Source organism: Drosophila navojoa, chromosome 5 (assembly GCF_054131105.1).
Source record: "Drosophila navojoa isolate 15081-1374.11 chromosome 5, UAZ_NAV_1.0, whole genome shotgun sequence".
Classification (NCBI taxonomy): domain Eukaryota; kingdom Metazoa; phylum Arthropoda; class Insecta; order Diptera; family Drosophilidae; genus Drosophila; species Drosophila navojoa.
The window spans coordinates 13,605,212-13,632,097 of record NC_142893.1 but is presented as its reverse complement, the minus strand read 5'-3'; the positions used below and the strand labels follow the sequence as shown (position 1 = coordinate 13,632,097).

The window sequence follows — 26,886 nt, the reverse complement described above, 5'->3', positions numbered from 1 at the left end:
ATCAAATTAATTACTTTAGTGCATATCAAGTTCAACTAAATGGAACCACTGTGCAGTGAGATAGATTTACCGTTGCCGCATGCTGCGTGCCGCAATATTTGGCGCTTGGCGCTTGGCCCTCGGCCGCTCGTTCGTTCGGCATTTCGCAATCGGGACTTTCGTAGCGGCCGTTGCCGAGCAGCCGACTCTGCTCGTCAGTCTAGAGAGTAATATCGACACGAAAAGTAAGTTGGCCTGTGGGTCCGTTGGCCCACAGCAGCTGTATCGAGTATAGAATTTATAAGTGGGCACACACACACACCCAATAGCACATGTGTGTGTGTTGGAGCTCGTGAAAATTCGTGGAAAATCCATGCGTGCGAGAGTTGAATTCCAGCGCGTGTGACATTCCAAATAAAAATCCATTGCATAAGAAATGCAATTCGAATGAAAAGTGCTCGAGGAAATTATGAAAAATGTGTGAAAAACGCCTGAGCAAAATTCAAATTCAAATTCTGTGCTAGTTTTTTGTGGCTGCCCAGGTCTTTGCGTGTGATATTTTTGGACATGTGTGCGCTCGTCTCTCGTCGCTGATTCGGATGGCGTGTTCGGGCCCCGATGATACCCAAAAATAAACACACGACAGTGCTGCAAACCCGATTGAAGATTGAAAGAAGTAGCTGAGGCACACACACACACACACGCACATACACATATATGCATATACCTATCGAAATCTTTAATAGATATAGATATAGATTATAGTTCGTGCTAGTGCCGGGTATACAAATCTCAATATATATACATATATCGTATATGGATGCTGCGTACCCTGCGTGCCATCGGACCCTGGATTACCGATGCTCGCAGTGCCTAGTGTCCCAGTGAAAAACAACAATCAATTGATGCGTTCTCAATCTGAAATATAAATAAACTAATATGAATATATAATATAGAGATATATATAATAGAACTTCCTCTATATATATACAATTTGAATATCATATTCTAAGTCTATCTAAACTAACTACCCATACATACACATATTCCTAATGTCATGCTCTGATCTGTCGAAAGAATGCCTCAATTTCAATATATCTATTTAGAATACATATGTTCTGTCTACGTAACATGCGCATATTTGCGGCTAAGAGTCCGCAGTAAATTTTGGCATAGCACCAAAGAGTCGCGGCGATTCTTAAATCGAATCTGCCTATTTATACAATTAACAAACATCTGAGGCAATTGGGAAAACACGCGAAAGCGCAAGCCAAAGCGGAACGACAAATGACAAATGACACAGAAATCACAACAAGGAAGAGTGGAGGAAAAACAAAAGTGAAAACCGAGAGAAGCCGGCAAAGGAAAAACAGCTGAGCGAACTTGGCAAGCCGAAAAGCATATGACACACTATGAAAAGACCCGACGAGCCCTCCACGAGAGCGTGAGCGTGAATGAAGAGAGAGAAACAGAGAGAGAGAGAGGGCGAAAGACAGAGAGAGAAATTAAAGAACTCTCTACTGAGCGTTAATCTATTTTTACAAAACCCAAACAGAACAGAATTTTGTAATATTTCATTCATTTTTTATTTATTTTCTCATTTTGATGGCAATTTCTTAATCAGGCATGAAAACGGAACGTGTGCGTATGTGTGTTTGGTAAGCAGATTATTTAGTTTTAAACCTCTTTTAATCCACTTAGGGACCTGTTTGAGTTACCCGGTCACATAGACAAAGAAATCGAAATACTACAAAAATAATTGCATCAAACTCTGTTTGGACGCTACAGTCGTTGCGTTAACCGGCAAAATGGCTGAAGCGGAAGGTGGCTCCGAGCAGGATGATGTTTCATTCCTGCGTACGGTAAGTACTCAAAATAAAGAACATAGATATTAATATATAAGAAGATGGGAGTGTCCAAACCAAAAGCAAATTTCCTTCTATGAGAATCTTTGTATGAACTTTAAATAAACCCAGCGGCTAAGCCTCACGAAATATCATCAGATAAGTAGAGTTGTATATCGAATTTAATCGATAACTTTATAGCTTTGGGAAAATGGAAAAATAGGCGAATTTTTGTATATTTATATAAGAGTTTGCTTAGGCTATAGAAAGAGAACTACTCTTGCGACTATAGCTATAGACTATGTTAAGTGTTAAACTTTGATTGAGCTACCAGGAAAACTTATCGAAATCTTAAATTGAATTTGACAAACAGTTAAACCCTTTTGGCTGCTTAACCTAATCAGAAATAAATATACTTCATAGTCTCTCCTGTTACATAGTCTAGCGCAAAATCATGCTAACCTGCTGAGTCATATTCACTGGGTATGAAATGAAATCACATCGTATGAACAATATTGGAAAACATCTCAAATCAATTACGTTCAGTCAATAAAATATTAGCGAGGATTTCACACAATTGATGTCATAAACCAAACACACCCACACAAACACACACACACACACACATGTTAGCTAGAACTCCATAAAGGATGTTGGATATTTATGGGCGCCGACTTTACAGACAGAGAGCGCCAACTTTCTTTATGGCTGCCAATAAATACGAAATGTCAGGTCCACACTTTTCAATCACAGCAAATTTTTAAGCTCTCGCCAGATTTGTTTGCTTCGATTTACATAAACGCTAGATAAACACAACAAAAGAGATGGATATACATATCTGTATATATATCTATATCTATATATTCCATCTGTATGGCTAGATATATCAATGACTACACCTGACGCCGAAAATGACAGTCATTATGTGTGAATGTGTTTGTCTGCTATAAATAAATGGCATCAGTGACCAGCGACTTGGACTTGGGCACTCCTCGTTCGCTCGTCTTTGCCTTGGCGCTCGCTGGCTCGCCAGCCCGCCCCCTGGGGCCAGAAGGTCAGCGACGAGCACCTGGCTGCAATAAATAAACACATTCCATGGCTATGCCTTGTATCCGTATCTATTTCCTTTTGCTGTGCCTGCCCGCCAGGCGCCCACTCGTTGCTCAAATTCAATAAATATGCTCCGCATATACATACATAGTATAGGCTCTGGCAGGACTCTAAGTGTTTTTTCACTTTGACCATTTTGATACGTTCGACGCGGTTGGGGGATTCGATTTGCTGTTTTCCCCGGACAGCTACGCCGGGGGAGCAATTTTTCCTTATGCTCCCTTTGCTTCCATTTTTTTTTTTAGTTGTTTGCCGTTAAATTAGACTTAACGATAATTCTTTCGAATTTATAGCAATGCCTGTATTTACACTCTTCTCTGACCCAAATAGGTCGCATTGAGAATTTAATAGGTGGAATTTTAGATGTAGTTATGCTATAAAGAGTTCTCAAGTTTTACAAAATGTTTGCCCAAGATGCGAAACATAATTTAAGCAAATTGCATCCTTTTTTTCTTCCGTAGGCAAATGTTTGCATAGAAGAGTGTTTAATAGGAATATTATAGTAGGTCTGCATCTATTGTGATATTAAGTTGATTGTTCTATATACAATGGTTAAATATTATATTTGATGTGACTCTATACAGATTATACTGTTCTAGTAAACTAAGGCTTAAAGTAAGTTAAATGATTAATTTTCATAAAAGCATAATCTATTACACGAATCTCTTAACTAAGTAAGTCTAACGCTCTATTCAGATAATAAAACGAAAAGAATCGTTGCGCGAATTCCAACTTTGTATGTGAATATAGTAACTAGAGCTCTCTCATTGTCTTTAAAGTATCAAGAATAATGATCTTAAGCAGCTTGAGAGACGAAAATGGGATCCAGTGACTTTTAGATATTATTGTAACGTTACGATGATATTATAGCTATATGTATATGAACCACTATAGAATATAGTCTGATTCTTTTCCACTAAGTACTATCCTAGTCTGTGTATACATTATTCCATAATCGAATAAAGACACGGCAAACCACAAACTAAATAATCTCTTAGATTATTATTGTTAGACTTCGAGCGAATTTGTTTCTTCTATGTAATCTAACCACAATATATATTGCCTGACAATCAAGCATTAATTAATTGTGCATTACAATGCACAAAAACAGTAACAAAAGGCAGCCAAATGTACAACTTCAGTGCTGTTGTCTCTAAACAGTTGACCAGAGTTAACTCCTGCAATGGGGCGATTCGTTTCGTTTCGATTTAAATTATGTAAATTGTTCGATTTGAAATCCATTACCGTTCATTTAACTTGGACACCAGGCACACACGCACACACACGCACACACACAATTCGGGTTGTACATCCCACTTAGTCTGGGTGTTGAGGCCGGGTTTGTGTTTGTGGCTTTTGCTGTTGCTGTTGTTGTTGCCTGTATTGCCTCAAATTTGGCAACATCCACGTAAACGCTCCATTTTGCAACGATTCATCGGCCTCGTTTTGCGTGTGGCATAGCTTCTGGTTGAATGGACGCTTGGGTAAACCAATTGGAATTTGCTATTTCGCATGACATGCCGGCGGTGCTCCGCCTCTACCTCCCCTTCTCTCTGCCTGCTGACTGGGCGCAATCAATAAACACTGTGATTAATAAATTTGATCTCTCAATTTACAGGAAGATATGGTCACGCTCTCCTGCACAGCGACTGGCGAGCGTGTCTGTCTGGCCGCCGAGGGATTTGGTAATCGGCATTGTTTTCTCGAGAACATTGCCGATAAGAATGTGCCGCCCGATTTATCGCAATGCGTCTTTGTCATCGAACAGGCGCTGTCGGTGCGCGCGCTCCAGGAACTGGTGACAGCAGCCGGATCAGAGACCGTAAGTCCCCCAACTACAATATATTAATAATAATAATCAAGAGTCACTTGACACCGTCTTCGATATCAAAAACCAACACGAAAACTTATTGAGATATGAAGTCTTCCCTCTCCTCACTCTAAGTCGTATGCTACTCTCGTCTCTTCCTCTATCCAATTCCTGGTCCATAATCTGGTTTTAATTTATTATCAAAATTTGACTCTACATATATACATATATACTATTTACCTTCTGCATGTTGATTTCACAACAATTTCCATTTCTATTTTCACACAAATTGTAACCTATCAATTTTTCGGTTCTTTTTCAAAATTTTTCTAAATACCCAACAGGATAGTCAAGTTGTAAGTATACAGAATGTTCTTTTGACTTAAAAATCGCGCTGCTTTCTCTATACTTTCTTTATCTATAACTATAACTATCTTGCTGTATCTATTCTATTTCTATCTCACTCTGCCGGTCTAATGTAGTATTTGTTATTATTATTATTATTATTATTGCTATTATTGCCACTTTGCTTCACTGTCTCGTCCAGCGGGCTTCAGCTAGTTTAAATCTATGTATAACTCGCTCTCTCTCTCTCTCTATCTCTCTCTCTCTTTCTCTATTTCTGTCTCTTTGTAAATGTTTTTTCTACGATTTGTTAAAAATCAGACCGTGGAATCAATTGCTCTTTACCGCATTTAACAAACTCATTGACATGCTCATTAAGAGCGAATCGCTAGCATCGCATTCTCAATTAACTTCAAGTGCGACTCTCAACTACACAAATGCTAATTATCAACACGGCGTACACTCAGAGAAAATCGAAGCTCGAATGTATATAGAATTAATCACCTTCTTGGATTTTCTCTGACTGAACCAAATAGAAAATTCACTCTCCACACACACACAGAGACACACATTGTAGTAGCGTAGAGAGAACCAAGCATATACCTTCTCTAAATGCGATTAAGAATCATCTATCTCGCCTGCTTACTACTTACTAATTACTATTCAAATCTACAGGGCAAGGGCACCGGATCCGGCCACAGAACCCTGCTCTATGGCAATGCCATACTCCTGAGGCATCACAACAGCGATATGGTAAGCTAAGCACTGAGAGAGATGTGACTCCATTATATACATATGTGGATAATCTGAAATGAATTTAATTATAATGTAACCCACGGAACAGTATCTGGCCTGTTTGTCAACATCGTCGTCGAACGATAAGCTCTCCTTCGATGTGGGTCTGCAGGAGCATAGCCAGGGCGAGGCCTGTTGGTGGACCGTACATCCGGCGAGCAAACAGCGTTCGGAGGGTGAAAAGGTTCGTGTGGGTGATGATTTGATTTTGGTATCGGTGGCCACCGAACGGTATCTGCACACCACCAAGGAGAACGAGCAGTCCATTGTGAATGCCAGCTTCCATGTGACCCACTGGTCCGTGCAGCCCTACGGCACCGGCATCTCACGCATGAAATACGTTGGCTATGTGTTCGGCGGCGATGTCTTGCGTTTCTTTCATGGCGGCGACGAGTGCCTGACCATACCCAGCACCTGGGGCCGTGAGGCAGGTCAAAAGTAAGCCGCTACTTAAGTCCACACTGATTCAATTACAACACTAATGCCACTCCACTGCTCAACAGCATTGTCATATACGAGGGCGGCGTGGTCATGGCTCAGGCACGTTCTCTGTGGCGCTTGGAGCTGGCGCGCACGAAGTGGACGGGCGGCTTCATAAACTGGTATCATCCCATGCGTATACGTCATATAACGACGGGACGCTATCTGGGCGTCAACGACAGCAACGAGCTAATCCTCGTTAAAAAGGAGGAGGCATCGATTGCAACGACGACTTTCTGCCTGAGGCAAGAAAAGGACGACGAAAAGAAAGTACTCGAGGACAAAGACTTAGAGGTAATCGGTTCGCCGATCATCAAATACGGTGACACCACCGTCATCGTGCAGCACTGCGAATCGAGCCTGTGGCTCAGCTACAAGAGCTACGAAACGAAAAAGAAGGGCGTCGGCAAGGTGGAGGAGAAACAGGCCATACTCCACGAGGAGGGTAAAATGGACGATTGCCTGGACTTTTCGCGCTCCCAGGAAGAGGAATCGAAGACGGCGCGCGTCATTCGAAAGTGCAGCAGCCTCTTCACACAGTTTATAACGTAAGCTATCTATCCTATCAGCTCCCCAATATACTGATTCTTCTAATTGATTCTTGCACTTTGCAGCGCCTTGGAGACCCTACAATCGAATCGTCGACATTCAATATTCTTCCAAAAAGTTAATCTTAACGAAATGGTCATGTGCCTGGAGGATTTAATCAATTACTTTTCGCAGCCAGAAGATGATATGGGTAAGCAAACTGGGAAGCCTCCTAAATAGCATTAAAAACCTTGTTTGCTTTCCCATAGAACACGAGGAGAAGCAGAATCGTTTTCGTGCCTTGCGCAATCGCCAGGATCTGTTCCAGGAGGAGGGCGTGCTCAATCTCATTTTGGAGGCCATTGACAAAATTAATATAATCACCTCGCAAGGCTTCTTGGCCAGCTTCCTGGCCGGCGACGAGACTGGCCAGAGCTGGGATCTAATCTCAACTTATCTCTACCAGCTGCTGGCCGCCATCATCAAGGGCAATCACACCAATTGCGCGCAGTTCGCGAACAGCAATCGCCTCAATTGGCTGTTCTCCCGCCTGGGCTCGCAGGCATCCAGCGAGGGCTCCGGCATGCTGGATGTGCTCCACTGTGTGCTCATCGACTCGCCCGAGGCGCTGAACATGATGAGGGACGAGCATATTAAAGTGATTATATCGCTGCTCGAAAAACACGGTCGCGATCCCAAGGTTCTCGATGTACTCTGCTCCCTGTGTGTGGGCAATGGAGTCGCGGTGCGCTCCTCGCAGAACAACATTTGTGACTTCCTGCTGCCCGGCAAGAATCTGTTGCTGCAAACCTTGCTGGTGGACCATGTGGCGAGCATACGTCCCAACATCTTTGTGGGACGCGTCGATGGCTCGTCCATGTACCAGAAGTGGTACTTTGAGGTGACCATGGATCACATCGAGCAGACCACGCACATAATGCCGCACCTACGCATTGGCTGGGCCAACACCTCCGGCTACGTGCCCTATCCGGGCGGAGGCAAGAAGTGGGGCGGCAACGGCGTCGGCGACGACCTCTACTCGTTCGGCTTCGATGGCGCCCATCTGTGGACGGGAGGACGCAAGACGCTCGTGGCGGACGCACTGCCCGAGGAGCCGTACATACGCAAGGGCGACGTCGTTGGCGTGGCCATAGATCTTTCCGTGCCGGTCATTACGTTCACCTTTAACGGCAACAAGGTGCGCGGCTGCTTCAGGGACTTCAATCTGGACGGCATGTTCTTCCCGGTGATGAGCTGCTCCTCCAAGCTCAGCTGTCGCTTCCTCTTTGGCGGCGATCACGGCCGCCTGAAGTATGCCCCACCCGTGGGCTTCTCGGCGCTCGTACAGTGCCTGATGCCGCATCAGATCCTAAGCTTGGATCCCTGCTTTTACTTTGGCAATCTGAGCAAAAATGTGCTCGCCGGTCCCTGGCTCATCGAGGACGACACGGCATTTGTGCCGAAGCCAGTGGACACGACGGGCGTAACCTTGCCCAGCTCTGTGGATCAGATTAAGGAGAAGCTCGCCGAGAACATACACGAGATGTGGGCCCTGAACAAGATCGACGCCGGCTGGACCTGGGGAGAGCAGCGCGACGACTACCATCGCATACATCCCTGCCTCACGCAGTTCGAGAAGCTGCCAGCTGCTGAGAAACGTTACGACAATCAACTAGCGGTCCAAACACTGAAGTAATTAGCAGCCAAAGATTAAAATAGACTCCAAATTGATTTAATGTTATTTCCATTTGCAGAACTATCATCTCACTGGGCTACTACATAACCATGGATAAGCCACCGGCACGCATACGACCCGTGCGGCTGCCCAACGAGATATTTATGCAGGCCAACGGCTATAAGCCGGCACCGCTCGACCTGAGCGCTGTGACCCTGACGCCCAAGCTGGAGGAGCTCGTCGATCAGCTGGCCGAGAACACGCACAATCTGTGGGCACGCGAGCGCATCCAGCAGGGCTGGACCTACGGCCTGAACGAGGACTCGGAGAATCATCGCAGTCCCCACCTGGTGCCCTATGCCAAGGTCGATGAGGCCATCAAGAAGGCGAATCGGGACACTGCCTCCGAGACGGTGCGCACCCTGTTGGTCTACGGCTATGTCCTGGATCCGCCCACCGGCGAGGGCACCGAAGCTCTGCTAGCCGAGGCGCAACGCCTCAAGTTCGCCGCCTTCCGGACGTATCGCGTGGAACGCAACTACGCCGTCACCTCTGGCAAATGGTATTTCGAGTTCGAGGTCCTGACAGCGGGTCCGATGCGCGTGGGCTGGGCCCGGGCCGATTGCTATCCGGGCGCCATGTTGGGCAGCGAGGACACCAGCTGGGCATTCGATGGCCACAATGTGAGTATGCAGGGTTCTAGTTTCACCTATTGTAGGATGATTGGTATATTGTGATGAGCGAAGGTTCCATTTGTGGGTAAATGTGCTGTGATGTCTAGTTCACAACGTTTGGCTCGACTTTAATGCAAGCTCAAATTCAAAACCCTCCAAACATGATAATGATTATAGGTAACGAAAATGCATGCCGGAACGATCGAGCACTTTGGTGTTCGCTATGAGGCTGGTGACGTCATTGGTTGTTTCATCGATGTTAAGGAGCAAACCATCAGTAAGGATCCTAGCTGCACAAGCAACATTAGCAACGTTGCTTTACTTATTGAACTTTCGTTATGATCGAACGCATTTTGTTTAACTCTATTCTATTTTACTCAACTCAACTTTAGTTTTTACTATTATTATTCGATTATTTTATTTGTTCTCTAATCAATACATTTTTCGTTATATATATATATAATTTAGCGATACTCTCATATCTGATCATTAACCAAAACAAGCAAACAAACAAAAAAAAAAGTAAACAATACGTTTAATTGGGGCTTTGATAGATCATGCGCTCAATTGATACATTTTAAACAATAAATTACAACTTTTTAGGAAGAGAAAGTCTACGGTGGCAACAGTGAATCGTTTGGTAAACAATGCGGACCCGGGGATATAGTCGGAGTCTTTTTAGATCTAGCCGATCATACAATTAGTAAGAATTGCTTCTGAATGCTCGCTCGTTTGTTGTAATGTAAAACAAAACAGAAAAAAACTAAAATTGAAATACCCCCAATACAAGAATTGTACATCCGTGCTTTTGATATCTACTAAATGTCCAGGTCCCTGCTATACGACAGCTAAGTACATATCCAAACCAACTCAGCAAAGTTCCAACGACAACCCGAAAGCAAATGCAAATCCAATTATAGAGACAAACACACTTTTCGAACAGGCCATCACATATCGAACTTCATACCTATTGGATAATGTTATATACAAAAGAAAAGAGAATCAAATGAAATTTGCATTTTTTTAGAAGTATTTTCTAGACCATTTTTGATCACTTTCACTTTTGTATTTTTTTGTATTTTTTTTTTTTTAAGTCCAACAAATGTCCCATGCCCTAACACCTGATTTTTATTACTTTGATCACTAAAGCCTAACTATTGCATAATATATCGAAGGACTACCTGAGCAAAAGGTGACACATCAGCTCATCTAAAACAAATAACCAGTCAAAATCAAAAAGCTTCTTACTTAATTCGATTTGCCTGTAAATTTGACTAATCAATGATTGAAAATGAAATTCAATTTCGCTTTCAATTCGTCTACTAATACATATATATATATACTACATACTATATACAAGAATTTGGCATGATATCTAACAGCTGAAACTGCTTTTTCGTTTTGCGCCAACTAATCGGATGAAACTGCAAACAGAGAATTGCAAAAAAAAAATCTAATACGCACGCACTTTGCATAGGATTTCTTTCATTGTCATTTTGTTGTTCTAGTGCGATGCGACTTTTAGATGAATTTTGATTTCTATTTAGAAAGTCAAGGCATTAGGGATCGATTAACTAGTACGCACCAAACATTTTTTGATCCTGCGCAGATTTCCGCCTGACTAGAACTCTTAATTTATTTAAAAGCAGCTTCGTTTAGATACTTTAATATAAACATAATCAAAGTCCATATATTCAGTGAGAGTCTAATCAAATTCAATCATCTGCACAGGCTTCTCGTTGAATGGAGAACTACTTATGGATGCCTTGGGTGGCGAGACAACGTTCGCCGATGTCACCGCTGAGGGCGTGGGCTTTGTGCCCGCCTGTACCTTGGGAGTGGGCCAGAAGGCGCGCCTGATTTATGGCCAAGATGTGGACTCCCTCAAGTTCTTTACCACCTGCGGTCTGCAAGAGGGCTACGAGCCATTCTGTGTGTGAGTATATAGGGAAAGCAAATTGAATGCTGATGCAACTGTAATTCCCATCAATTTACAATTCACAGCAATATGCAACGCCCAGTGACGCATTGGTATACCAAGGATCAGCCGATTTTTGAGAATACCGAGGAAATGCCCGATTGCCGCATCGATGTGACGCGCATACCTGGCGGAGCTGATACTCCGCCCCATTTGAAGATCTCGCACAATACGTTCGAGACCATGGAGAAGGCAAATTGGGAGTTCCTGCGTCTCTCCCTGCCTGTCACCTGCATGAGCGACTTCATCAGTGAGCAGGAGAAGGCGAGACGCTGGGAGGAGATCAAGCTACGCCAATATCGCTTAATGCGCGAGGCCCAAGAGGCAGCCATCCAGATGCAGACCCAAAATGCTGCACACATGGATCACATGCTCAAGTCCGGCTTCAATATGAACGACATTAAGGGCCTGACGCGCAATTTCGATGATCACGCCGAGGCCGAGGCTGAGCATATGATGCGCGGTCCACCACGACCGCCACGCAAAGGCTCTCTCACCCGGAACATAACATTCGAGACCGACATGACGGCTGCCTTGGACGAGATGCAGCGTTCGACTTCCGTGCTGGACATGAATGGCCTGGGCGATGAGCTGGATGACAAAAAGAAACGCGGCCGCAGTCCGTTCAAGTTCTTTTCGAAGAAGTCACGTGACCAGAGCCGCGAGAAGAATGGCTCGAGAACCGCAGACACATCGCTGGAGCGCCGAAACACGGTGGCCCATGGCCGAAACGTGGTTAACCAGCAGATGACAACACGAACGCCAACGTTACGTCTGAATAATGTGAGTAGGAAACGATATCTCTATGTAAATAGTTATGTATTCTCCCACTTTAGGCCGAAATACCGCCCAGTCCAGTGCCTCAGGGACCAAAGCAATTGAGCTCCACGAATTTGGGCCAGCCACCAGTGGAATCGTCGGGCAATGAGATGTTCGATGCCGAGTGCCTTAAGCTGATCAACGAATATTTCTATGGTGTGCGCATATTCCCTGGCCAGGATCCGACCCACGTCTACGTGGGCTGGGTCACCACCCAGTACCATTTGCATAGTCGCGAGTTCAATAAGAATAAGGTGCGACGCGCCTCGGTCTACATTGAGGACTATTATGAAGTGCCCATTGAGCGCATCGATCGTCAGAGCTGTTATGTGGTGCGCGCCGACGAGCTGTTCAATGAGGTGACCCAAGATGCCTCTGGCAAAGGTGCATCGCAGGGTATGTTTGTCGGCTGCTTTGTGGACACGGCGACGGGCATAATACGCTTCACCTGCGAGGGCAAGGAAACCTCGCATCGCTGGATGATGGAGCCGGACACCAAACTCTTTCCGGCCATTTTCGTCGAAGCCACCAGCAAGGAGATCCTGCAAATTGAGCTGGGACGCACGCCAACCACGCTCCCACTGTCGGCAGCCGTGTTGCCCACCAGTGACAAGCACATCAATCCGCAGTCGCCGCCTCGCTTGAAGGTGCAGTGCCTGCGTCCGCATCAATGGGCGCGTGTGCCCAACACCTCACTGCAGGTGCATGCGCTGAAACTGTCCGATATCCGGGGCTGGTCCATGCTCTGCGAGGATCCAGTATCAATGCTGGCCCTGCACATACCCGAGGAGGATCGCTGCATCGACATACTGGAGCTGATCGAAATGGACAAACTGCTCTCCTTCCATGCTCACACGCTCACGCTCTACGCTGCGCTGTGCTACCAATCGAATTATCGTGCCGCGCACGCGCTCTGCCAGCATGTCGATCAGAAGCAGCTGCTCTATGCCATACGCTCGGAGTATATGAGTGGACCACTGCGTCAGGGATTCTATGATCTGCTGATAGCGCTGCATCTGGAATCGCATGCCACCACAATGGAGGTATGCAAGAATGAGTATATTACACCGTTGGGCCCCGAACTGAAGGAACTGTATGCTGAGGATGAGATGCGTCACTCACTTCGTTCCCTTGTCACGGAGTCTGTGCGCCCACAGTTGCGTATGACGGAAATCACGTAAGTGCTAAGTGATCTAGGCTAAGTTCCTTGGTTAAACACACTCTTGTAGTATATCACATTCACATACTTGTCCATGCTTTCGACGACGAGCCTTAAGTATGAATGGCTCGATCGCTCGATGGTTTAGTTTAGTCATGATGCACCTGTGATTTCCTCATAACTCATTTTATTTCCAATACTTTCAATCCAACAAAAACAAAACAAAATATATAAAAACAAAAACACCTGCACTGATCCAACACTCTATGCACCATCAATCGAACCGATACCGATTACCGATCACAACAACAACAACAACAACAACCGTTCCACCCGTTCAGTCCCCCTGTGATTGCAACATCTAGTATGCCAAGTGTTTCCAGCGAACCGATACCCAACATCGATCAGTTGTATTCCCCGAAGTTCCCATTAGAAGTAGTCAGAGAATTTGTAATGGAGGCCCTTAAAGATGCAGTGGAAATAAATCAAGTGCATAACCGTGATCCCATCGGTTGGACCAACGAGAATCTATTCTTGTAAGTAGAGCCATATACATATACATTCCATATTTAATAACTATATTTATTAATTCTTATAGGCCACTCATTAAGCTAACGGATCGCCTACTGTTAGTTGGCGTCCTTACTGATGAGGACGTACAGAAACTATTAGTAATGGTGGATCCAGAGACTTGGGACCCCACTTTCGCAAGAGGTGGGAGAGAAGCAAAAGAAATTACTCTATATTTTTAGAATATCCTATATATGTTACATATCTAATTGGTTTCATTCACTATTTGCAGAGGGCAAGGATGAGCATCGCAAGGGTTTGCTCACCATGAAAATGGCCGAGGGAGCCAAGCTACAAATGTGCTATCTATTGCACCATCTATACGACACACAGCTCCGGCATCGGGTGGAGAGCATTATAGCATTCTCTCACGATTTCGTGGGCGATCTGCAAACCGATCAGTTGCGCCGTTATATTGAGATTAAACAATCCGATTTGCCAAGTGCTGTTGCGGCCAAAAAGACTAAGGAATTCCGTTGTCCACCCAGAGAACAAATGAATCAGATTCTTTGCTTCAAGAATCTGGAAGCTGACGATCAGGACAACTGTACCTGTGGTCTTGAGTTGCGCAGTCGCTTAAGCGAATTCCACGACTCTCTAATGCAAAAGGTATCGCTGAATGCGCTGCAGGAGCCGGATGGTACTGAGACAAATGCAATCGAAGAGGTCAAAACGGGACCCATTACAAAGATCTACAATTTCATCAATACCGTCAAGGAGCTTGAGGAGGGACCCAAAGAAGTGGAGGAGCCTGAGAAAAAGACACCTGAAGAGGTTTTCCGCAAGGTCCTAATCAAAACCATCGTCAGCTGGGCTGAGGAATCACAAATCGAGAATCCAAAATTAGTTCGCGAAATGTTCAGCTTGCTGGTACGGCAATACGATACGGTCGGTGAGCTGGTACGTGCTCTCGAAAAGACCTATGTGATCAACAATCGCGCACGAGATGATGTGGCTGAGATGTGGGTGGGCTTAAGCCAGATTCGTGCATTGTTGCCCGTACAAATGAGCCAGGAAGAAGAGGAGCTGATGCGTAAGCGTCTATGGAAACTGGTAAACAACGCCACATTCTTCCAGCACCCGGATTTGATACGCATCTTACGTGTGCACGAAAACGTAATGGCCGTCATGATGAATACTCTAGGCCGTCGTGCTCAGGCACAAAGCGATGCCCCCGCCCAGACCGAGGGAGCCGAGGGCGTGCCCTCAAAAGAGAAAGACACCTCGCACGAAATGGTTGTGGCTTGTTGTCGCTTCCTATGCTACTTTTGCCGTACCGGACGTCAGAATCAGAAGGCCATGTTCGATCACTTTGACTTTTTGCTGGACAATGCGAACATATTGTTAGCCAGGCCCAGTCTGCGTGGTTCCACCCCATTGGATGTGGCATATTCGAGTTTAATGGAGAACACAGAATTAGCTCTGGCACTTAGGGAACACTATTTGGAGAAGATTGCAGTTTACCTGTCCAGATGTGGATTGCAGAGCAATTCTGAGCTGGTCGAGAAGGGCTATCCCGATTTGGGCTGGGACCCGGTCGAGGGTGAACGATATCTGGACTTTTTGCGCTATTGCGTTTGGGTCAATGGCGAGAGTGTCGAGGAGAATGCCAACCTTGTCATTCGTCTTCTTATCCGTCGTCCAGAATGTTTGGGACCGGCTCTAAGAGGAGAAGGGGAAGGTCTCTTCCGTGCAATCGTCGAGGCCAATCGTATGTCGGAGCGCATATCGGATCGTTGCAAAATGCAAGACGAAGCCGAAGGCACCATAGCTGGACTTAATTTTACCCATCCCCTGCCGGAAGGCGACGAAGATGAGGACTACATCGATACGGGTGCCGCCATATTAAATTTCTATTGTACACTTGTTGACCTGCTGGGCAGATGCGCCCCCGACGTGTCTGTCATCGAGCAAGGCAAGAACGAATCACTGAGAGCTAGAGCTATTTTGAGATCTCTTGTGCCACTGGAAGACCTTCAAGGTGTGCTTAGCCTAAAGTTTACACTCACCCAAACTGCTCCCGGTGAGGAGAAACCAAAATCGGATATGCCATCTGGCCTCTTACCCAATAACAAGCAGAGCATTGTCCTATTTTTGGAACGTGTTTACGGCATTGAGACACAAGATCTCTTCTATCGGCTGCTCGAAGACGCTTTTCTCCCAGATCTGCGTACAGCCACAATTTTGGATAAGAGCGATGGCTCTGAGAGCGATATGGCCTTGGCCATGAATCGCTACATTGGCAACTCCATTTTGCCGCTGCTTATCAAGCACTCAAAGTTCTATAACGAGGCTGAGAACTATGCAAGTCTCTTGGATGCCACGCTGCACACGGTCTATAGGTTATCCAAGAACCGTATGCTAACCAAGGGACAGCGAGAGGCAGTATCCGATTTTCTAGTAGCGTTGACGTCACAAATGCAACCTGCCATGCTCTTAAAGCTATTGCGCAAGTTGACTGTTGATGTATCCAAGCTATCCGAATATACGACCGTTGCACTCAGGGTAAGTTCCATACTCTCGGCCCACTTCAAGAGAATCATTAATTAATCAACTCTCTTGTATTTTTAGCTGCTCACACTACACTTCGATCGCTGCGCTAAGTACTATGGCTCGACTCAAGGCCAGGGCTCGTATGGAGCTTCGTCAGATGAGGAGAAGCGCCTAACGATGCTTCTCTTCTCAAATATTTTTGACTCGCTGAGCAACATGGACTATGACCCGGAACTGTTCGGTAAAGCATTGCCCTGCCTAATTGCCATCGGCTGTGCCCTGCCACCGGACTATAGCTTATCGAAGAATACCGATGAGGACTATTATGGCAGACAAATGGGTGCACCAGATCAACCGCAATATGTGCCAAATCCAATTGATACGAACAATGTGCATTTGGACAATGATTTGAATTCGCTGGTTCAAAAGTTCAGCGAGCACTATCACGATGCTTGGGCCAGTCGCCGTTTGGAGGGAGGCTGGACATATGGCGAAATTCGATCTGATATCGAGCGCAAGCACCCACGCCTAAAGCCCTACAATATGCTCAGTGAATATGTACGTAGTATACATATAACAATAACAATCAGCTCGACTTCTAACGTTCTAATGGGCATACTACTCATCGCTAATCGACATCACATATCTATACTTATTTATATATTTATATTTATATTTAATATTTATTTACACATCCTCACAGGAGCGTGAACGCTACCGAGATCCGGTGCGTGAATGCCTCAAAGGTCTCTTGGCCATTGGCTGGACCGTTGAACACTCGGAAATCGATTTGCCACTCAATCATCGTGGCTCGACGCGTCGTCAATCGAAGCCCCAAATTGTATGTATTATATCATTAATAGACTAACCAAATATTGTTCCCAAAAATTGATTTCATTAACGCCTTTCCCAAAATTTCTTACGCTACCAATAACGGAATATCCCTATCGCACAATTGGCCACCTCCACACCTCCACGTTTACTTGAAACCCCTTTGATGCTTACACAAATAGCATGATTTTCAGAATGAGGGCAGTCCCTTCAACTATAATCCACATCCTGTGGACATGAGCAACCTGACGCTCAGCAGAGAAATGCAAAATATGGCCGAACGTCTGGCCGAAAACTCTCACGATATTTGGGCGAAGAAGAAGAACGAAGAGTTGAATGGATGCGGCGGAGTTATACATCCACAATTGGTGCCCTATGACCTGCTCACCGACAAGGAGAAGAAGAAGGATCGCGAGCGTTCGCAGGAGTTCCTCAAATACATGCAGTATCAGGGATACAAGCTGCACAAGTCAGTATAAGATTACTCTAGGATTTACGCATATAAAACTTTATGCATTATAAAACTCTGCTTATTTGTAGGCCCTCAAAGGGTGGCGCTGTTGAGGAAGGCGGTGCCACACAAGCTGCCGTTGAGCTGCGCTTCTCTTATTCACTGCTAGAGAAGCTTATCCAATATCTGGACCGTGCCACCATCAACATGAAGCTATTGAAGCCATCGACCACGTTCAGCCGACGCAGCTCCTTCAAGACGGCATCGCGAGACATCAAGTTCTTCTCAAAGGTCGTGTTGCCTCTAATGGAGAAGTACTTCTCGACGCATCGCAATTATTTTATTGCTATTGCCACGGCAACGAATAACATAGGCGCCGCATCGCTAAAGGAAAAGGAAATGGTTGCCTCCATATTCTGCAAATTGGCAGCTCTGTTGCGCAATCGACTGAGCGCCTTTGGACCAGATGTGCGCATCACCGTGCGCTGCCTGCAAGTGCTGGTCAAGGGCATCGATGCCAAGACTCTGACCAAGAACTGTCCCGAATTCATACGCACATCTATGCTGACGTTCTTCAATCAAACCTCTGATGATCTGGGCAACACGATCATGAATCTACAGGATGGCAAGTACAGCCATTTGCGTGGTACACACCTAAAGACCTCCACGTCACTGGGCTATGTAAATCAGGTGGTGCTGCCGGTGCTGACTGCGATGTTTGATCATCTGGCTGCCTGTGATTATGGCAGTGATCTGCTGCTCGACGAGATTCAAGTGGCCTCCTATAAGATTTTAGCGGCCCTATATCACCTGGGTACCGATGCGACACTGACACACGATCGCAAATATCTGAAAACGGAAATCGAGAGGCATCGACCTGCCCTGGGCTCCTGCTTGGGCGCCTACAGCTCGTGCTTCCCAGTTGCCTATTTGGAGCCGCATCTCAATAAGCACAATCAGTACTCGTTGCTCAATCGCATTGCGGACCATTCGCTGGAGGCCCAGGACATTATGGTCAAAATGGAAAGCTGTATGCCCAATTTGGAAGCGATCCTCAATGAAGTGGATCAGTTTGTTGAGTCGGATAAGACTTATGCCGATGCACCGCACATTATTGATGTTATACTGCCGCTGCTCTGCGCCTATTTGCCCTTCTGGTGGTCCCAGGGTCCGGATAACGTCAGTCCGACCAGTGGCAATCATGTGACCATGGTCACCGCGGATCACATGAATTCGCTGCTGCGCAATGTGCTCAAGATGATCAAGAAGAACATTGGCAATGATAACGCGCCCTGGATGACACGCATTGCGGCCTACACCCAGCAGATTATCATCAATACATCAGAGGAGCTGCTCAAGGATCCATTCCTGCCACTGGCGGAGCGTGTGAAGAAGCGTACCGAGAACATGCTACACAAGGAGGACAGCATGCGAGGATTTATCAAATCGGCCACTGATGATACTTCGCAAGTGGAGACGCAACTACAAGAGGATTGGAATTTGCTTGTGCGAGATATATACTCGTTCTATCCGCTACTCATCAAGTACGTGGATCTGCAGCGCAATCATTGGCTAAAGGACAACATCCCTGAGGCCGAAGAGCTGTACAATCATGTTGCCGAGATATTTAATATCTGGTCAAAGAGCCAATACTTCTTGAAGGAGGAGCAAAACTTTATATCGGCCAATGAAATTGATAACATGGCTCTGATAATGCCCACGGCAACACGACGATCGGCTATATCTGAGGGCGTGCCGGCAGTGGGTGGCAAGGTCAAGAAGAAGAAGAAGAACAGGGACAAGAAACGCGACAAGGACAAGGAGGTGCAGGCCAGCTTAATGGTTGCCTGTCTGAAGCGTCTACTGCCCGTGGGCCTCAATCTATTCGCTGGTCGCGAACAGGAGCTGGTGCAGCACTGCAAGGATAGATACTTGAAGAAGATGAACGAGTACGATGTCATAGAATTTGCACGCAATCAGTTGACATTGCCCGACAAACTGGACCCATCCGATGAGATGTCGTGGCAGCATTATCTCTACTCGAAACTGGGCAAGACTGAGGAGCCAGTCGATGAGCAGGCCTTGGAGAAGGTGAATGCCAATTCGAATGAGAAGGGTAAAGACAAGACGACGGAGACCGTTGATCGAATTGTGGCCATGGCTAAGGTTCTGTTTGGCTTGCATATGGTAAGTAGCCGGGGTGAGGGGGTTCACATTCTATACCCACATATGGTATTGCAAATACATATACTCTTATACAAGTCTCTTTCCTTTCTCTTGTATTTTATATATACACATATCTATGTATGTTTATTTCTCAATACCAACTGATATTACTTACTTATATATCTATATATACTTTTATACTTATAATATACTTTCTCAATTTTGCACTTTTTATTAACTTTTCTTTTCGATACGATTTGCCCCAAATAAATCTATAACGTACATTTCAACGACATATAATTTCCAACTGCTGACCAAATCGTGAACGAAACAATTACAGATCGACCATCCACAACAGCAGAGCAAAAATGTCTACAGGAGCGTTGTGTCAATACAAAGGAAGCGTGCCGTTATCGCATGTTTCCGTCAGACATCGCTACATTCTCTACCCAGGTTATTACCGATATATTCACTGCATTACTAATACACATGCGTGCGCACGTTTAAGCAACCGCTCAAGCTGATGGGCTCAAGTGTGTGTGTGTATGTATGTAAAGTAACGGTACTTTATATGAAGATCAACATTTAGTTACATATTTAGCAAACGGGATCTATTTACTTACATGCATACAAAGCTTTAGCTAATACATGGGACCAAGCGTTAGGCCTGTACACACAGATTTGAATGAATATGATTTTTTAATTTACATCACATTTCGCACTTTGTTTTTCTTATTTTTTCTTTTTTTTTTGTATTTCGTTAACCCACTGATTTCAACTAACGATAAATGTACTAAAACGCAATACCACTTAGTGTGACCGTAGTGCTGTAACTCATCCTTGTCTTTTAATATGTGTGTATGTATTTTTATGCTCTTGCTTGCTATTGTACCGCTCCATATAGGCATCCGGCGCCAAGAACAAAACAAAACGTTGGAGTTCCAAAATTTCGGTCGCTCGACGCCAGGCAGTTATATCAAGCTTACGCGCCAAGCATCTATATCGTATGAGCAGGTGGTAGCCGTAAAAATACTAATATATGAATAAACATATGTACATATCTTATACATCGTCTTATACACCTATACATACATATGTATTTAAATATGCAACTGATTGCAATTATTTCTCTTTATTTGGTATTTAAGCCCTTGCAGTCTGCTGTATTTAAATTGTATTATTTCCATGGTCACTCTGTCCGCTGTCCACACATCTAAATTAAATACTTTTTCCAACAGATCTGCAAGGGTTTTGTTGAGTGTTCGGCGTACCGATAAGCTTTTATTTCGTAGTGTTTTTAGCACTTTAACTCGAATACTAAAAGCATGCCACTTGTGTTAAAATTCCTCAGATTCCAATTGGAATTAATAACGATCTCTTGTTGCCCGTAGACATCGTGCTTGCAATATCTTTGCTCGCACCTACTACGAGCAATGGCTGCAGGAGGAGAACGTTGGCCAGGAGGTGATGATCGAGGATCTGACGCAGACATTTGAAGAGTCGGAGAAATCGAAGAAGGAAGAAGAGGAAACGGACGGCAAGCCGGATCCGTTGACCCAGCTGGTAACCACCTTCTGCCGCGGTGCCATGACAGAGCGCAGTGGCGCACTTCAAGAGGATTTACTGTACATGTCCTATGCACAAATCGCAGCCAAGTCTTGCGGCGAAGAGGAAGAAGAAGGCGGCGACGAAGGCGAAGGCGGTGAGGGCGGCGAAGAGGGCGAAGGCACAAGTATTCATGTAAGCTAAGCGAATGTACTGAAAATAAATACTAAATGATGCTGTACTAACCTATCCTAATCCCAATTGTGCTTGCTAACTAATCTAATTTGAATGCAAAGTGCCGCATGTCGAAACTAATGGTAAATATTGCAGCATTCTGATTAGAAAGTTGAACTGAAAGTTGGCTAATTGATTTAAAATGCAATAAAGCTCTATTCGTTCCACTAACAGCTACGTCTTCCATACATACCCAATACATAATACAATTATCCAATATTCTCAACAGGAACAAGAAATGGAGAAACAGAAGCTGCTGTTCCATCAAGCGCGTCTGTCGAATCGTGGCGTTGCCGAAATGGTGCTGTTGCACATATCCGCCTCCAAAGGTATACCTTCGGAGATGGTCATGACGACACTCAATTTGGGCATCGCCATACTGCGTGGCGGCAACATCGACATTCAAATGGGTATGTTGAATCACTTGAAGGAGAAGAAGGATGTGGGCTTCTTCACCTCCATAGCCGGGCTGATGAACTCGTGCAGTGTGCTCGATCTGGATGCATTCGAGCGCAATACAAAGGCCGAGGGTAAGTGTTCCTTAGTGATTTTCCTTGCTGTGTGAACCAGATGCGATCCTGCTTGACGTTTGCTGAGCCCTTAACTTATGATTGATTATGATTATCACTATTATTATTAGTCTTATTATTATTATTATTGTGATTCTGGCATCATCACGTCTCATGCTGCGCCTTATTCTAAGTTCAATTATTGATTTCGTCTCTCCTTCCAACTACTTTCCCGCATGCCGTTTATATCCCGTATCCCGTATATATGTATATGTACCTGTTCCCCGCTATCGTTGTAAAACCCAAACCACAAAAACAAAGAGTATATTCCAAGTGCGGGTGCAGGTCTTGGTGTCGGCTCGGAGGGCGCTGCGGGTGAGAAGAATATGCACGATGCGGAGTTCACGTGTGCTCTATTCCGATTCATTCAGCTAACCTGCGAGGGTCACAACTTGGGTAAGTCGCTCAGCAAAGATCTGGCAGCCAATCTATATCTACATTTTCTTATCTCTTCTAGAATGGCAAAACTATTTACGTACCCAGGCGGGCAATACAACCACGGTGAATGTGGTCATCTGTACGGTGGATTATTTGCTGCGTCTGCAGGAATCGATTATGGACTTCTATTGGCACTACTCCAGCAAGGAGATCATCGACCCAGCTGGCAAGGCGAACTTCTTCAAAGCCATCGGCGTAGCTAGCCAAGTGTTCAATACTCTCACTGAGGTCATCCAGGGTCCGTGTACCTTGAATCAGCAAGCCTTGGCCCATTCCAGATTGTGGGATGCGGTCGGCGGTTTTCTATTTCTATTTTCGCATATGCAGGACAAACTCTCGAAGCATTCGAGTCAGGTGGATCTGCTAAAGGAGCTGCTCAATCTACAAAAGGATATGATCACCATGATGTTGTCCATGCTGGAAGGCAATGTTGTGAATGGTAAGTCTTTCATATACGATTTTCATACCAATGCTACAAATACCTTCCCATACTTTCCCAGGCACAATTGGCAAGCAGATGGTGGATACCCTTGTTGAGTCGGCTAGCAATGTTGAGCTGATTCTCAAGTATTTCGATATGTTCCTGAAATTGGCCGACTTGATCGAGTCGCCCAGCTTCCATGAGATTGATATGAAGAACGAGGGCTGGGTAATACCCAAGGACTTCAGAGACAAAATGGAGCAATCCAAGAACTACACACCGTAAGAGAAAATAATCCTCATGAGATCAGACAACTATTTAATATTCATCATTTGTCGATTTTGCAGGGAGGAAATGGATTTCCTTTTGGCCTGCTGTGAACGCAATCACGAAGGCAAAATTGATTATAGAGCCTTTGTCGAACGTTTCCACGAGCCATCAAAGGAGATCGGTTTCAACCTGGCTGTGCTGCTGACCAATCTCAGTGAACACATGCCCAATGAGCCGCGCCTGGCACGCTTCCTGGAGACCGCTGGCTCTGTGCTAAACTATTTCGAACCGTTCCTGGGTCGCATCGAAATCTTGGGCAGCTCGAAGCGTATCGAGCGTGTTTACTTTGAGATCAAGGACTCGAACATCGAGCAATGGGAGAAGCCACAGATTCGCGAATCGAAACGCGCCTTCTTCTACTCGATTGTCACAGAGGGCGGCGACAAGGAAAAGCTGGAAGCATTTGTTAACTTCTGTGAGGATGCGATCTTTGAGATGACCCACGCCTCTGGCCTGATGGCCACGGACGATGGCGGCGGCAATGTGAAACGAGATACGGCCTACAGTTCCTACATGAGCGAAGAGGAGGAAGAGCGCGCCGCTCGCGATCCGATTAGACGCACAATAACTGCTGTAAAGGACGGCCTGAAGTTCGGAGTTCACATGCTGAGTCCCTCGAACATCAAGCACCAAATTGGAGTTATGCAAACGAAATCGATACCTGAACTGATTGTTGGATTCTTTAAGATAATCTTCTACATTTTCTACTACACGGGCTATGCCCACTACTGTGTAGTGCGCTATATCTTTGGCATTCTGTTGAATCTGATGCGTGGTCCCGCACCCGAGCAGGAGGATGAAGTGGCTGTAGTTGAGGAGGAAACATTTGGACGTGCGCTGCCGCCGTTGCCAATAGAGGAGCCACCGGGCCCGGTTCAAGCATTTGGCCTGGACATAAACAAAGAGGAAAACGGCATGTACAAGGTGGTGGTGCACGAGTCGCCAGCCAGCTCATCTGTGGAGGAGGGCGGTGAGTCTAGCCCAGAAGACGGCGCAGCTGCACCCGGAGAACTAGTCGAAGGCGAACTGCATCAGGAACCCATTTCAATTGTCGATATGCTAGGCGGTGAGGCGGCTAAGAAGGCAGCTCAAGAGCGTCAGGAGGCACAGAAGGCCCAAGAGGCAGCCATGGCATCCATTGAGGCGGAGGCCAAGAAGTCATCGGCAGCACCACAAGAGACACCGGCGGTGCACCAGATCGACTTCTCGCAGTACACGCACCGCGCCGTCAGCTTCTTGGCTCGCAACTTTTACAATTTGAAATATGTGGCGCTCGTCTTGGCATTCAGCATTAACTTTATGCTGCTCTTCTACAAGGTGACCTCATTCAACGAGGAATCGGAAGGATCGGCCGAAGAGGAGCTTATTCTGGGCTCTGGTTCGGGCGCTGCTGATATGGCTGGCTCTGGCCTGGGTGGCTCGGGTGATGGGTCGGGCGATGGCGATTTCGAAGACGATGACATACCGGAACTGGTGCACGTGGATGAGGACTTCTTCTATATGGAGCATGTGCTACGCATTGCCGCACTGCTCCACTCCCTGGTATCGCTGGCCATGCTGATCGCGTACTATCATCTGAAGGTGCCGCTGGCCATATTCAAGCGGGAGAAGGAAATTGCACGTCGTCTGGAATTCGATGGTCTCTTCATAGCCGAGCAGCCGGAGGATGATGACTTCAAGTCCCACTGGGATAAGCTGGTCATATCGGCCAAGAGTTTCCCAGTCAACTACTGGGATAAGTTTGTCAAGAAGAAGGTCAGGCAAAAGTACAGTGAGACCTACGACTTTGACTCAATCTCGAATCTGCTGGGCATGGAGAAGAGCGCTTTCACGGCACAGGAGAGCGAGGAGACGGGCATACTGCGTTACATCATGAACATCGATTGGCGCTATCAGGTGTGGAAGGCTGGAGTCACCTTCACGGACAACTCCTTCCTCTACTCCCTGTGGTACTTCAGCTTCTCGGTGATGGGCAACTTTAACAACTTCTTCTTTGCCGCCCATTTGCTGGATGTGGCCGTTGGCTTTAAGACACTGCGCACGATCCTGCAGTCGGTAACCCACAATGGCAAGCAGCTCGTGCTGACCGTGATGCTCCTGACGATTATCGTCTATATATACACCGTGATTGCGTTCAACTTCTTCCGCAAGTTCTACATACAGGAGGAGGATGAGGAGGTGGACAAGAAGTGCCATGACATGTTGACCTGTTTCGTCTTCCATTTGTACAAGGGCGTTAGAGCAGGCGGTGGCATTGGCGACGAAATCGGGGATCCGGATGGAGATGATTATGAGGTCTATCGCATCATCTTCGACATCACATTCTTCTTCTTCGTCATTGTCATCCTGTTGGCCATCATCCAGGGTTTGATTATCGACGCCTTCGGCGAGCTGCGTGATCAATTGGAATCGGTCAAGGATAATATGGAATCGAATTGCTTTATTTGTGGCATGGGCAAGGACTTCTTTGATATAGTCCCGCATGGCTTCGATACGCACGTGCAGAAGGAGCACAATCTGGCCAACTATATGTTCTTCCTGATGCATTTGATCAATAAACCGGATACCGAGTACACTGGCCAGGAGACGTACGTGTGGAATATGTATCAACAGCGCAGCTGGGACTTCTTCCCAGTGGGCGACTGCTTCCGCAAGCAGTACGAGGACGAACTCTCTGGCGGCGGCGGTGGCGGAGGCTGAGCTCCTGGATCCACTTAGTCGCGTTTTTACTACAATTTCTATGATGATCGTTAATATCTCTATTATAATATTGATATATGTTTGAATTCTCTCAATAATAAATCATATTCTAATTAATTTAAGTATATATTTTACATACAATACGGATGCTCGACCAAATAAATCGATTTATTTTTAACAAAGTTAAAAGCAACGTCAATTCATTGTTATATAACCTCTTTTTTTTTATACCCTGAACCCATTGAAAATGGGAAATCAGGGTATAATGGTTTTGTTAAAATGTATGTAACAGGCAGAAGGAGGCGTGGCAGACCCCACAAAGTATATATATTCTTGATCAGGGCGACGAGCTGAGTCGATTTAGCCCTGTCCGTCTGTCTGTCCGTCCGTCCGTCCGTCCGTCCGTCCGTCCGTCCGTCCGTCTGTCCGTATGTTTGAACGCGTCGATTTCAGAAGATATAAGAGCTAGAGACTTCAACTTTTTTTTAAAATGTCCGTATATATCACGCGGATATCGAGTTTATCACTAAAAAACGATAACTCATTCCGATACTTTTTTATCGATAAAAAACCTTATCGAAGATCAGTTAAAAAATTATATCTCCTACATCTTTCAAGCTACAGTCTCCAAATTTAAAATGTATATTAAGACGCATGTCATACAATTTCGGTTTTTGTTAAAATTTACCCCCCACCCCTAAATCCACCCCCTCACCCTCATCTTTGTAAAAGTCGTATATCAAATACTAGAGACTTGTGATTCGGTATACACATACATTTTAACATTATGATTACGTTCTGAAAGTTTCATTACGATCGTACGTCTAGAAATTAAATTATTCAACAAATAAGTTCTCATAATATTGCCAACACTGCAGCGCAACCCAAGCGAAATCGCCTGTATATGTGAGTGTGTGTGTGTGCGTGTATTTGCTTGCATGA

General features: G+C 45.5%; 1 protein-coding gene and 1 long non-coding RNA gene across 16 annotated transcripts in view; one reads left to right on the top strand and one right to left on the bottom strand.

The window, feature by feature from the left end:
- The window catches only part of LOC149091059 (uncharacterized), a 55,112-nt gene extending 34,496 nt beyond the window's left edge, over positions 1-20,616 (bottom strand). The window contains exon 1 of the long non-coding RNA XR_016196995.1: positions 20,331-20,616. This is a non-coding gene — a long non-coding RNA (uncharacterized LOC149091059). The remainder of the gene's footprint in view (positions 1-20,330) is intronic.
- Positions 102-26,133, top strand: RyR (Ryanodine receptor). Of its 15 annotated transcripts, none has more exons than XM_018103825.3 (28): positions 102-224; positions 1,681-1,841; positions 4,552-4,755; positions 5,088-5,099; positions 5,764-5,841; positions 5,933-6,321; positions 6,387-6,911; positions 6,978-7,102; positions 7,161-8,583; positions 8,646-9,249; positions 9,844-9,943; positions 10,972-11,176; positions 11,245-12,001; positions 12,055-13,214; positions 13,580-13,732; positions 13,795-13,910; positions 13,999-16,271; positions 16,338-16,817; positions 16,963-17,100; positions 17,273-17,559; positions 17,631-19,728; positions 20,048-20,160; positions 21,099-21,447; positions 21,716-22,016; positions 22,341-22,451; positions 22,513-22,932; positions 22,994-23,195; positions 23,262-26,133. In XM_018103825.3, the coding sequence occupies exons 2-28, from the start codon at positions 1,788-1,790 to the stop codon at positions 25,942-25,944; spliced, it is 15,360 nt and encodes a 5,119-aa protein (XP_017959314.1). In that variant the 5' UTR covers positions 102-224; positions 1,681-1,787; the 3' UTR covers positions 25,945-26,133. The 15 variants fall into 15 exon arrangements, with proteins under 15 accessions (XP_017959314.1, XP_089117612.1, XP_089117610.1 ...); XM_089261486.1 differs by having other exon boundaries at positions 13,538-13,732; XM_089261484.1 differs by having other exon boundaries at positions 13,538-13,732; positions 22,317-22,451.
- Positions 26,134-26,886: the final 753 nt, after the last annotated feature.

Excerpts from the sequence above, each read along its gene's own strand:
- RyR (XM_089261484.1), top strand. The coding sequence starts at position 1,788 with ATGGCTGAAGCGGAAGGTGGCTCCGAGCAGGATGATGTTTCATTCCTG. Across the intron at positions 22,933-22,993 it reads GGAAGGCAATGTTGTGAATG|GCACAATTGGCAAGCAGATG; the intron begins GTAAGTCTTTCA and ends ATACTTTCCCAG. Across the intron at positions 23,196-23,261 it reads CAATCCAAGAACTACACACC|GGAGGAAATGGATTTCCTTT; the intron begins GTAAGAGAAAAT and ends TCGATTTTGCAG.